At 38.2% G+C, this 13,960-nt stretch overlaps 1 protein-coding gene across 1 annotated transcript in view; it reads right to left on the bottom strand.

Moving 5' to 3' along the window:
• The window catches only part of ANKFN1 (ankyrin repeat and fibronectin type III domain containing 1), a 349,569-nt gene that overhangs the window by 122,338 nt on the left and 213,271 nt on the right, over positions 1 to 13,960 (bottom strand). The window contains exons 6-7 of the mRNA XM_045375057.3: positions 8,875 to 9,069; positions 6,968 to 7,081 (exon numbers count right to left, since the gene is read on the bottom strand). Of these exons, the coding sequence (XP_045230992.2) occupies positions 6,968 to 7,081; positions 8,875 to 9,069 (309 nt within the window). The remainder of the gene's footprint in view (positions 1 to 6,967; positions 7,082 to 8,874; positions 9,070 to 13,960) is intronic.

Below are 13,960 nucleotides of genomic sequence, written 5' to 3' on the forward strand. Positions count from 1 at the left end.
AGATTAACTATATACCCTTTACAAGAGACAAATGCATTGCAAATGTCCTAGAAAGGAGAACAACAGGGAGAGAAAAGACAGCAGGCAATGGAAACATAGACGAAGCAATGTGAACTACAACTGAAATAGAAATCAAGTCAAACTGCATGAAGCAAGACAAATCAAGCAGCTTTTTCAGAGATCAAAGACCAATGGGACAAATACTTTAAGGAAAAATCAGGGTTCTTAAACAATACACATACACATTCATACTTTATAACCTAAAGAGTTTACACACTCTTTTCAAATATCACATATGGCACATATACAACTGATTCAGTAGTTAGCCACAAGTAAGAATGTTAAATTCCCAAAAGGACTGTAGTCCATATTTTTGGATTTTTAAAATATGTGCATAATAAAATTAGACATTAACAATAAAAATACACCAAATAAAATCTGGCCACTTGGAAATTTAAAGTGATTCCTTGAAAAACTCTTGGATTAACATGGAAGTGAAACAAATTACAAATTGTTTACAAATAAATGATACTTACAATACCACATTTTAAACGTTTTGGATATGGACAAAACAGTACTCAGGGGAACATTTATAGCCTTAAACCCATGGATTAGAAAACAAGAAAAATAAAGGAACAAGCAAATTAAGTTTCAAATAAAAGAAAAGCAAAACTGGTAAGGAAATAATAAAGCCCCTAGAAAGTAGCAGGAATTGGTAACATTAAAACCCAAAATTAATACAATAGAAAATAAGCAAAAAATAGGTTTTATGAATCAAAAAGCTCTCCAAACAAACAAACAAAATAGTCAAATGTTCAATAATTCTAAAAGAAAAGGCACAAAAGCACAAGCTTTTGAAATATTAAAGGGACTATAATCACAGTGATTTAAACATTATGTTCAACAACACTGTATCAATAATCGTAATCCAGATGAAAATGATGATTTCTAGGAAAAATAGAGTAAAATCACGATATAATTTAACATATCTTTCTTAAACAAAATAAAACAAAAACACTTTTACTAAGCTGGTAAGAAAATAAGACCTCTTTAATTTGATAAAGGGTATCCACCAGAAACTTACAGTAGAAGTCATACCTAATGGTAAAATATCATATGAATTTTGCTAAAAGCAGATAAGAGAGTCAGATACCAACTCTCACAGCTACTATTCACAATATAGTGGGAACTGAATTCACATTGATGCTTGTCAAAGAACTGAGATCAGAAAAAGAAAAAAAAATTAGAAAGAGACAAATGCATCCTTCTTAAAGACAATATGCAAAAAAAAAAAAACCTCATGAGATGCAAGACAATCTACTGATAAAAAGCTATTAGTAAGAGATTTTAGTAAAGCAGCCAATTAATGTTTTTTTAATTAGCAATACTCTTCTATTGTCCCACAACTAAATGTCCTGAAAAGAGAGTTCATTCATAACAGGCACAAAAACTGTAAAATATAGCTAGCATGAAACTCAATAGGAAGTATAGAATATCTATGTAAAGAAAATAATTAGACTGTTCCGAATATATACAATTCAACCTGATTAGGAAGACAGCTCATGGATGAGATTCTCCCCAAATTAATTTAGGAATATGATGTAAATCCAACAAATAAGATTTTTTAAAGTGAACTTGACAGGCCAATTCTAAAATTCATTTGTAAGAGACAATGTGTGTGAATAATAAAGACATTTTGCAAAAGATTGTAATGGTGAGGAACTTGCCTTACCAGATGTTAAAATATCTGTAAAATTACAGTATACATGATAGCAACACTGGTATAGACAGATCAATGGGACAGTGTGTGAATCCACAAACTGTCCCTTCTGCTTCTAGTTAACAATACTAGAAAAATATTCTCCAGATAAAAGAGAGACACATATAAGGATTGTAACATTATATAACAGAAAAAATTAAAATAACCAATATCCATCCATAGGAGAATGATTATACCTTTCTGTGGAATAGGAATATTATACAACTGTAAGAGAAGTCAAACACATTTACATAGATGTGTAATTTATACTGTTGAACTGTAAAAATATCACTGAGTGGAAAAAACTCCAGTTGTAGGATTAGAAAAACAATATAATATTTGTATTAGAGCACACAAACAAAACTATAAATCTTTGTACATATCCATGTGCATATATGTATCGAAAAAGAATTTGTAAGGACATACATCAAACTCACTACAGACTTTGAGGTATGAATATGATTGGAAGAAGGGCGAAGGACTTTGACCTTTTTTTTTTTTTTTTTCTTGAGATGGAGTCTTGCTCTGTTGCCCAGGCTGGAGTGCAGTGGCACGATCTCGGCTCACTGCAAGTTCCACCTCCCAGGTTCACACAATTCTCCTGTCTCAGCCTCCCAAGTAGCTGGGATTACAGGCGCCCACCACCACACCCGGCTAATTTTTTGCATTTTTTAGTAGAGACGGGGTTTCACCGTGTTAGCCAGGATGGTCTCCATCTCCTGACCTCATGATCCGCCCACCTCGGGCTTCCAAAGTGCTGGTATTACAGGTGTGAGCCACTGCGCCCGGCCTGACTTTTATATGTATATATATTCCTATACAATATTGTTTGAGGGTTAACATTTTGTTAAATGATGAAAATGCAGAAAAGCTGTTCTTGACAATATACATTATTGGAGAAAGGTTTTGAGGTGGTTTACAAGACGGTTGGAGAATAAATTGGCCGGATCCTAACAACTCAGCAACTAGTGAATGAAAGTAGGATGAGTAAGGATGTAGAAGCCTTAGCAGCTTAGAAGAAGTGACTCTTGAGCAGTGTTGCCTTTCATTTTTCATCCTCTCATCCCCACCAGACTTGTTATTTTTCTCCATCATACATTTAGTCACTAACCCCACTTTCATGTTTTCACCCCAACACAAAAAATGTTAATCCACTAAATTTCATGTCCTCTAGACAACATTTCCTGCTCCTCCTCATTGTTCTCATCTGCAAACCTTTGGCCTCCTCCTCACCTCTCTTTCCCCAAAGAGGCTAAAGAAAGTTATAAATACTTTTGCTTTGTGGAATTGTATCACTTCAGTCTAGTAATGAAGGTAGCTACCTCATACCTATGATCAGATTAGTCCTTCAATAATTAAACATAGAAATAATTATATTCTTTAATGGAATGCATTTTTCTTGATAGGTAACTATCCACTCAACTACAAGGTGTAGGAGGAAAAAACAGAAAGGGTATAAAGAATACATAACACAGCAATGGGCACCCACGCTCTGTAAGGTCAGGGTTTTCTCCAGTCTTGTAGAAAAGATGGTCCAAGTCATCAGGTTATGATCAAGTTCTCATTATTATTATTATAAATGATCGACCCTGAGGGTTTTAATGTCCCAATGGTAGACTCTCCTTCCTAGAAGCTGAAATGCCCTCATACACCTCCCTGGAATTTTTTGGCTGCTTCTCCTGAGAAAGAAACTGAAGGTGGTAGTTGGCAGAGATAGGGGCCTGGTCTCTGCAGAAGCAGATACACTATGAGCTCCTGAAGGGCCCTGGCAGTTTCTGCAAGGAGAGATGCTTTTTACTTTAAAAAAACGTCATCAAATGACGAGCAGTTAAACAATTTGCTATTACAAGTCTTTGTAGGAAGGAACTAGGGTGGTGGTTTCTAATCTGTTAGGGAATGAGGTAGGAAAAGACGCGGGCAAGGGTACCACCCAGAACCCGGGTACTGCACACAGGCAATGCAGCAACTACTGCAGCATGTTGTAATTAGCAAACCCCAATGTGTAGCCACTTCCAGGCCTGATTAAGAAAAAAAAAAAAAACAAAAACAAAAAACTAGAAAATGTTACATCTTGTGGATGGAAAAGAGGTATTGTACTGCACCTCTTTCAGGATGCTTTCCTAACCATCCCCCGACCCTGCAAGGAGCAGTAAAATCACTTTTGCAAATATTTTCTGCCTCAGGCCTGCAAAGAAATGACATAATCTGCAAATGAGAGGTTCAGGCAGGTGACCCAAGGCAGTGAGGAGAAAATGTGGAACAAAGTTCTGGCTATTGTCCAAAGCATCAAAGCATCTGAAACAACTACAGGTTTTCCTCTGTCAGCCATAAAAATGGGTGAGATGAGACCAAAAGATGCAAACCTCCTTTGAATCCAAGGAGAAAACACCGAGAAACAGACAGTAGCTCTCCTAGCCCTGTTTTACTGCATTCAGGGGGAAATTCAGAAAAAATCACATGGGTCTCACTGAAAACTGTTTCCTAGATTTGATGTGGAAATTGATGCCTTTAATCTCCAAGCTGTGATGGCAGTTGGCCTGGTGCATGTCCCCATGGTGTGAAGAAAACTTCAAAAGAGATGCTCTTAAAAAGATGTCTACATATCAGCGAACTCTTATAAAACAATATGTTGACGCATTGAGTGTAAACAAATGAGAAACAGAAGGATTTAGATTTCCTTTCAAATATACCCTAGCTTAAGCATGAAGGAGGAAAACATTGAGTTGTCAAAATAGGCTTGAGGTTTTGCTGAACCCAGAAATTCTGGAGAATAGTCTGAGATGTTTTTGCCAAACCCTGAATACCGCAGGGGCAAACTTTCCCTCTAACCAATTAGATAATTGTCATTTCATTCTGTAGATTTCCCAGTTGTTTCTTCTTTTTCTTTTCTTTCTTTTTTTGCAAATAAAATGATTATCCTGTCTCAGGGTAATTTTGCTAATATTTTCATAGTTAAATAATGATTTCAACCCCTGAATTAAAAACTGCACTGCTGTCCCTGTGGATACAGTAGTCTACCAGCTGTTCTAAATAACCCTTGAGAGTGGTCGGGTTAAGGACTCAATTTATGACCTTATAAATTAACACAAGGAAACCTACTCCATAATGCAACAGACAATTCTATTTATAATGCTTAATTAATCCCCTCCAGTCTCTAACAGAACCCACTTGTGACCTTTCATTTCAACCTCACCCAAATGCAAGTCTCCTGAGATGAGAAGTGTTAATATGTGAATGCGGATAGAATTTGCCAGCATTATGGGTAGGTATTAAATTGCTGACAGTCTGGACACACTGGTTCCTGATAGCTCACTCATCAAAGTAAGAAGGAAATGTCAAGGTGGGCAGCACTGATGAAACTCTTCATCAAAATCCTGAGCTGGAGAGAGGCAGAAAGAAAAGAAAATACCCATATTTAACATTGTCTACAAACACTTGCTCTGAATTTCAGTCTTGGCAGAACAGACAACCAAGAGAAGGTATCAGAGCTGTTTCAAAGGATGGCTGTGGGGGGCCATCCTGGGTGGTTTCATTTATCTGCTGTCCTTACTACCCTAAGGCTGGTTTCTCTTAGACTGATACAGAAAATCCAGGGATAATCAATTCAATGCTGCCTTATCTAAAGTATTACAAACACAGTGGCGTTATCTGGAAAATTCTAAGTACCCAAGAAAGCTACAGGGTGTGGGCAGAGTAAAGTTTGCAGAGACATATGAAGTTCCCCCGAGGGACAGTCCTGAGAAGGAGAAAGGAAGGCATGTTCACCACTTGGACATGTTTGTGGGCAGAGAGAGCCATAGTGACCTGAATGCAAAGAAAGTCCACACTGTAGCCTGGAACCCTGGAATATGTGTGGAGAGTTTTATCAGCGTTTAGGGCTGTTCAGTGTAATTCCATACATCCTTGTGAATCCAGAAAATAGCTTTCCTTTTTTGTTTCTCGTATTCAAGAGTCAGCATAACGTGATGAATCTGGCTCTGTTGTAAGCATTTAGGCAAATTCCTTAACTTCTCATTGCCTCTGTTTTTCCATCTGCAAAGTTGGAATCATAACAATACTTGTCTCATGAGATCATTGTGAGGATTAAATAGAGTTAAAACTTTAAACGGCTTTAAATGGTGCCTGGTGCATAGTAGGTGCTATGTAAGCATTAGATGTTATCATCACAATACTTCTGCAGTACCTTTTTCCTCTGGGCTTTCCTTTTCTTTTCCCAGTGCTGCCATCGTAGCCAGGTCAGGCTGTTATGACTTCCTTTTGAATAGGTTCATAATTCATTCCTTATTCTAAATCTGTATTTCTCTCAATAAATCATACACAGTATTACCACTCCAATCTTTCAAAAGTCTACCTCTGATCCTGTCCGTACCTTATTCAATGGTTCCGCAGAATTCATCACATAAAGTCTAAACTCCCTAGCCTTAATTTCAAGCCTCATTCCATCCTTATCTGTTGATCCTAGTTTCCTTCTTTAATCTTAACATCTTACTGCACCTTCTCATGACCCTACGCTCATTTGGAGCCATGCTATTTTCTATTCCCTCTACTTGTTCCCTTAGTTTGCTCTACCTGTTCTGGTATGTTCTTGTTTTTATACCTGTGTTCATTGTCCTTTCCATTTGGAATTTACTTTCCCCCTAGTATCTTCCAGTCCAAAGCCTATTTATCCTTCATAGCCAGGCCTGAATGCCACCTCCACCCCAGGGGACCCTTACTGATCCCACCATTTTATCTTCCATTTGTTCTTTCCTGACCTCCAATGTCCTTTATCTGCATTTCTGAAAAACCTCAACCCTGTTACCTGGCTTTAGTTCTTATTTTTTTTTTTTTAACCGCTATTTAGTATGTTACATATCACAGCCCCTCAGATCCTTGGATCAAGTCTGATTCTTCAGTGTTTCCTACTCAGACCTGTCCCCAGCCCTACGCTGTGCATAGAGCAGGACCTCTCCAGACATGAATGAAACAGTAATTGAGGGGCTTGAAATGACAGCCTGGTCTTGTGGTTCTTCCTTTCTGTGACATTCTCAGTCACTTGATTGTTCCTTTACATGAGCGCCTATGGAAATATTTCAACTCCAAAAGTCAATGGGATAAACACGTTCCTATCAGCAGGAAAAACACACACAAAAAAATGCACAATTGATTCTCAAATAGCAGATGCTTTTTTAAGAAGGAGTGATGAAAAAAATGCCTTGGGTCCAGTACCTTTATACCTGGTAACTACAGCTGCATTGACGCTAAGAGGTTCTTGGAAGCTGACAGTGAGTGATGTGCTGCTGGTTACCATGAGACAGACATTGGTTGGCATCTCAGGGGCTCCTGGGACAGAAGGAAAAACACAAGGATCTTAACACAGCAAATCCTTTTCAAACAACGTTCCTCCCTCTTCAAAGGATACCCTGAAATACACACTATGGAAACATTTGTTTGTAGAGCCTAATAGCTTTTGCTTTTGAACATTTTCATTAGATGTCTCAATGGCTTTTATTTGTTGCCATTGGGGTCTTATTTGAGCAATAGAACATTTTCCGAAAAGGTAAATAATACCAGTTAAGCCTTCCTAAAGCATCCTGCAAACATGATAGGAGATTGGGCTGGATCAGTGAAGAGAAGGGCAGGAAGGGATAGCAGGATCCTACATTGTCTGTGGACGCCCTTATGTTTTGTAAAGTACATCGTTTCACTGGAGGCTTTTTGCAGCCCTGCTAGGTAGGAAGGGCAAGTAACGGCACCCTCACTTTTGGTGTGAGGAAACCGCAGCCCCAAGTGGCCAAATTCCTTGTTCAAGAACACAGTGAAGACAAACAGCCAGGATGACAGCCCCTGGCTTCAGATGCCTACTTCTGGGCTCTTTCCAGTATTGATAGAATTCTAACTCACCTTGCTCTCAGGCTTTCTCCTATTACAAATGAGCAGTATTTTCTGAGAAAAAAATTTATGGGTGGATGTCATGTCCACTAACCTCAGGTTTTAAAGGACTCCTGATGGCTTTTGGTATTGCTTAACACGTAGAAGGTGTTTTATAATTTAGAAAATTACAAAAATTGACATCAAGTCTGAAAATATGTCTGTTTCTAGTATTACGCTGTCCTAAATGGGGAACAATAGCAAATGCATTTATTAAAGCAAGTGCTGAATCTCTTTAAACAAACCCATGCACCCTCCAGCCTTGCTGGAGAGTGTTGATGCTGAAATCAAACTTTCATTAATGTTGCTAAGTTATTTGCTCCAAGAGAAAGGATTAGGCCTAGATTTGGTACTTAGTGTACAGTAGTACTTAAGAAAACATCATCACTGTCTTTGGTCTTTGTCTACATCACAACTAAGGTTCCTACAGCAGAGGCAGAGAATTTTCAAACTAATGAAATTTCCCTTATATTTAAAATTTCAAGCCTAATTTTTTGTTGTTGCTGTTTAGATAAGATCTCCTTCTAGAATGAGAGTTTAATATTTCACAAGTGTTTGAATTTTATATTTTGTTTTTATATCAGGAGCTACACTCAGCATTACTTTCCAGTGCTAATAAGTATTATCCAAAAAGAAGGCTTTTCTTAAACTAACAAAAAGAATTGGTAAAGAGAATGGAAGTGCAGACAAAAGCATAATTCTTGAGTTGACTGACTGTTCTTTTCGGTTGCCTGTGTTAACTGAAGTTCACTTTATAGCTCTACATAAAAAATGCAGTGGAGAGTTGAAAACAACTTAAACTTGAGCTTGAAGCAGAAACTGGACAAACAGGCAAACAAATATTTTTCCACCTCCTTATCCCAAAATATAGCCACCTAGGGCATCAGACCATCCAGGTCATTAGGCGTTAGGGCATAGTGGGTGGAAAGTGCTAGATGAGTGTGACATGGTGGAGAGAGGCCAGAGGCATGAAGCCTCATGGCTGTGATCAGAGCACCCATCAGGAGCCAGAAACTCAAGCAAGACAAAAGACCCTTTGACAGCCTCTCAGAGCCCTTGCTCCACACAGGCTGACAACGGCCATCCATGACCCTGTAGAGCTGAAAAAAAAAAAATAAAAAAAAAAAAATCATTAAAAGAAGGCCTGGCTGTCTCAAACTGAAGCTCAGTCTAGTGAAACGTAGACGTTTTCTGCTTATACTCACTGGCATGCTCAAAGCCTGTTTTCATGCGTCTGTAGAGCCGATACCTCCACTCCCAAGCTTTCAGCTGTTTCTCTTTCTCTGTGTTGTCCAGAGTGAATCCTTCATTCTCCACCTGGGCAGACAGTTCACTCACCCGCTCCTGGGCTTCCTGGACCAGTGTGTTGAGGTGCATTGCTCGGCTTTCCAGGCTGACAACTAAAGGGAAGGAAATGGGATTACTTCTTTCTTGCTGGGGAAATGCTGCTTCATTGGAAGGATATATCCCAGAGTCTACTATGATTTGGAAAAAAAAAAAAATGCCTGGGAAAAGTGGGATCTGTGTTTGTTATCAAGTACCTTACTATGATAAGGTCTAATTAGTGACACTTGCGATCAGATTAAGTGGTAAATTCATCACATTAATATATTCCCATTGCTCTCTGGCCCTCCTATAACACGCACTTCAATTAGCTGCTTAACTCAGCTAATTAGAATTCCACCATCAAGTACCCAAAAGGACCACTTCTCATCCAGAGAGTACACATTTGTTGCCATGACCTCCGGAAGGACAAACACGAAGGGGCAAAACTCCGTACGGCCAGGAAGACCCTAGGAAAAGTCATCCATGAGGCAAGTTGCATTCTGATGAAGTTCTGTTTTGTTTTTGGTAGAACCTGATTCAGATTTTCTGCCTTTAACACATTCTTCCCAGCTTATAGACATTTTTGTATGTGTATCTTAGAGGCATAGTTTTATTATTGTTAATCAACGTATTTATTGCTTACAAAGAGTTCCACTACTGCTGCCACAGTTGAGCTAGTGAGTTCTGATGACTGGCTGACTTGAATGTGATCAGAAATTGATCTTTGATTGTGGTATAATGGTAGGAATGATCTCCAGAGATACCAACGCTCAAAAGGATAAGTTCTATAAAGCCCCTCTTGCTGAGAGAGGTTGGAGAGCATGCTATTTCTATTTTACCCAATATGTGATAGTCTTCTTTGGTTTACATCACATTGTTTAGCCATCCTGCCCTTGTGTTCATGTCAATGAATGGCAAGGAACATTTCCCTTTCTTGTGGTGAGCAGTGAGGCTGCCTCTTATGATCTCCTCATGGCTGTTATGCACATGAGGGCCTGCCATGATGGTCACTTGGTCACTTCAGAGCCCCTTCTGGTTAACTGACAAAAGATGGCCTCAGCATGGGAATATGGTAGGGGATAACCAAGTAACCAAGTAAACCCGAATAAAGTCCTGCAGATCTGTTGCTGAAATGTGTTTGACACTCCCTGTGACCAAAACAATATTTCTCTCTGGTGGGTGGGAAAGAAATATAACTATTTCATTCTTCTAATTAAGGGGGAATATATTGTGAAGATAACTCAAGTGAAAATTTGTTAGGTGTATTTTGAAATGGAAATTAGGTGGTTATATATTCATATTCTCTGTGTTCATAGGCATGTTTGCATTAATTACAGGAAATGAATACTAATTTATTATTGCCTCTGTGCACCATCAGTCTAAACTTATTTACAGATGAGGTCAATGAAAAATGAGTTGAGTCTTTTTTCTTTTTCTTTCTTTCTTCTTTCTTTTTAAAGTTGCTGTTTAGAACACTCAGGACTGTGTTTCGCTGCAGATTTGTCATGGTTAATGAATGTTGCTGTAGCAGTCAATCATGTACTCTAAATACTGTCACACTTTTTTTTAAAAGCCTCAGTCATGAGCCATGACAGAAAAATAAACAAATAAATATAAAGCTAAAAAACTCTTTCACTGAGCAGCTACACTATGCAGAATCCCTGGGGAAGGCTAAAGGAGGCCAGAATAAATGATAATATAAGTGCTGTGGACGTAGGGAAGCAATGATGGGGTATGAACGCAGAGGTTCTGGAGAAAAAAAATACACACACACACACGCGGGCGCACACTCCAGTGGAAAAATTGGCAATATTAGTAGCCTCAAGGTGCAATTTCCTGGAGCAGTGAGATTGACAAGTCAGTACTAAATGCTGTTAATTTAACTAACTTCAGATTAATGGTAGAGTCTGCTATGACTGAAGCCCTCAAACACAGTCTCATTATAGCCTTGCTGGGAAGGTCCTAAATATAGGCATTGACAGTTTAAAACAAATTCGTATACATTTGTGTATTTTTAGACATAGGTTAGGCGTCAGAGTTTGTGTCACAGTTTTCAGGTTGATTAATTGACCCAGTAACTGCACTCTCTACCCACTCCCCCCTCCTTCTTCCACTCCAAATTATAGAGAAAATGGGGGAATTGTCCTTGTTAAGTTATCCAGTGAGCTTTTTATTGTATGCCTGATGTTTGAATTGCATGCATGCGTCAACACTTGGGTGATAGACACATGATTTATAAAAATAAATTTTTCTAATACTATGAAATCCCCCCTATTAATTTTTATATCCACAACAGTTATTACTGGTATGAATTCCAGGTGGCATTTCAGATGGACAGCTTCTCTTGAGCTATGCTTGGCTCCTTCTGACAATTTTTCTGCTTTCCCTAGAGCCACACATTTTGTTTCTGCATTTTCCCTTTCCTTCTAGGCTTTAGATGCAATTTGCGTTATAATGGTAAAGGAATTCCACCTCTTCAAGATAATGCATTTTGCCTCTTCAGAAACTTAAAGACAGAATTTTATAGCTGGGTGAGCCCTGCAAGATTATTTAGATCCCCGTGCACCTCAAACTGGGATATCTAAACTCTAACGTAATATGGTAGTGATGGTGGGTGAAGTAGGGGGAGAAATGATCATCTCTAAAAACACAATAGGAAAGAATGTGTCTTCTTGGAGCATCTAATTTTACGTGCAGATTTTGATTAAGCATATTATTTAGAAATTAAATAGGTCTATTATGGAGAAGAATGGAAAGTGTTTTCAAAAATTGAAGATTTTGAAAAAAGGGAAACTTGGTAAAACTCTATCCCTTTTTTCCAGGTTAAGTCCACAGGTGCCCTTGAGACTATCATTTGCATCTGTTGTGAAAAGTAATTGCATGCACAAGTCAGAGAAGGACTGACTGAGCCACTGGTTTCCAACCATTTCAGCAAGCAAATCTTTATTTATTTTTTCCAGTGGATTTTTTTAATAGCCTAATAAAACACCCTCTTTTGAAAGTTTTTTTTTTTGTCTACCAAACCAGCTGACTTATAAAGTGATCAGGTTTCTCCCTATTATTAACGACGTATATAACCATCAATAGAAGCAGCATCTGTTCAGAATGAGATAATCAACCTAACAAACTGGGTTAATAAATTTTAAGTAGAAGCAAGTAAATGTGATAATTATATTAGACTGTGTAGTTTATCTTGAGTAATGGTGTGATAGTTAGGCTTTTTGGAAGCTTGAAAATTGTTCTGGGAATCCCATTTCTATTTTTGCCACCCTGGAATGGGGGCATATTCTTTTCTTTTCTTTTTTTTTTTTTTTTTTACAATTGAGAAATCATATTAAATAAATCATTATCAATTTTTTTATAATGTTTCAAGCCCATTCTTTGTTGATAGCCTCCACATTTACATGGTTAAGTCATTGTTGCTGTGTTTCTTACCTATGACATTATTTTTATCTCCTTTCATTTGTGGATCTTAAGATGTTGCAGAAGGTTCATTCCTGTACCCCAATACAGATTCACTTCCTTTAGCTTCCTTTTCTAGCACCAATATGCTTTAAAAAAATGCACAAACAACAAGCAGTGACAGTGGCCAATTCCTCCAATGTCCAGATTAATAACTGTAGCATGCTAAAGAAAGGTGTGTGTAAATAGCTGGAGATGGTGTATGGTCCAGAGTCCAGCATAAAATGTATTTCCTTTCTGAGCATTCCCTCCATTCCCCTAACCCGAATATATGCATTAGAATGTAGCAAAACCCTTTGGAAACTTCTGTTAGCTAACTGTAAACTCATCTGTTGCCACAAGTGCAAAGGGGTAGGATGTGAACCAGTATATCACAAAGCTCTTTAGCCACATTCGTTGGCGACAGAACACAAAAGGAAAAAATTCCTAAGTATACACATCAGTCTGTCTCTACTTTTTATAAAACTGGAATAAAATGGAAAAGTGCCATTTTTACTAATCCCAATTGAATTTTAAATGTCCTTTTGACACAAAAAGGTATATACACGACACAGCTACACAACCTGTTTTCAACTGGACGACAAGTATCAAAACCCTGGGGATGCATGGGGTAAAACAAGATTGGTCAGGAAAAGAGAATTGTTCCTATAACTGGTAATCTGACATGATGTCCTACTGGCATTAAAAAAAAAAGGTAAATTTTCAGTCTATTCAAGTTTGTTTTCATGGTGTTTTATCCCTCTTGATAAAAAAAAAAAATCAGACTTTTGTAACTTGTGTATCAGAGTCAGTGGTGTCAGAATATCTATAATGATCAGGTTCATTGTCACTAACATCTGGTGTTACAGAAGTGTAACTATTACCCTCTGGATTTGATGGCAGAATGGGGACATTTTCAACTTCCTTATTTTAAAGATGAAGAAATTGAGACCCAGGGAGATGGGATGACTTATTCAAGATCTTCATCTAAACCTTAAAGAACTCGGTGGATTTTCTCTAAACCAAATAGAACACAGATCAACCTATTATTGATATATTGCAATTTCTTGATTGTTATCTATTTGGTATGAAATTGGTGAACTCAGTTTGACTGGTTGGTTTGATTTAGAAAATAGAAAGGCTATGTCTGTTTTTATCATTCCTGCCCATCCACTTCTCTTTTTCTTGGATTCATTTCCCTTTCACTTCCACCCACAGGACACTTTTCCCTGGAGGCCATACTCCTGATCTCTTTGCAAGGTTTGGTCTTTTCTCTCATTGCAATTGGTCCCTTCTCCAGCCAAGCAGCTGTCCCTCTGAGCAGCCATGCCAGCACAATGGAGGGTCTGTGACTGTGTGGTAAGCAGTCGGCAGGGGCAAGACCAGTCGGTGGCTCCTGAAACAGGCTCTGTGCTATTGTGGTGTTTAATTATCAACAGCATTTCTACCTCCCAGTGCTTCTGAGTGGATATTTGTTATAAGACCTACCCAGCTAATTAACTACGGGATGGGGTGGGGGGTGGC

This window comes from Macaca fascicularis, chromosome 16, assembly GCF_037993035.2.
Source record: "Macaca fascicularis isolate 582-1 chromosome 16, T2T-MFA8v1.1".
NCBI lineage: Eukaryota > Metazoa > Chordata > Mammalia > Primates > Cercopithecidae > Macaca > Macaca fascicularis.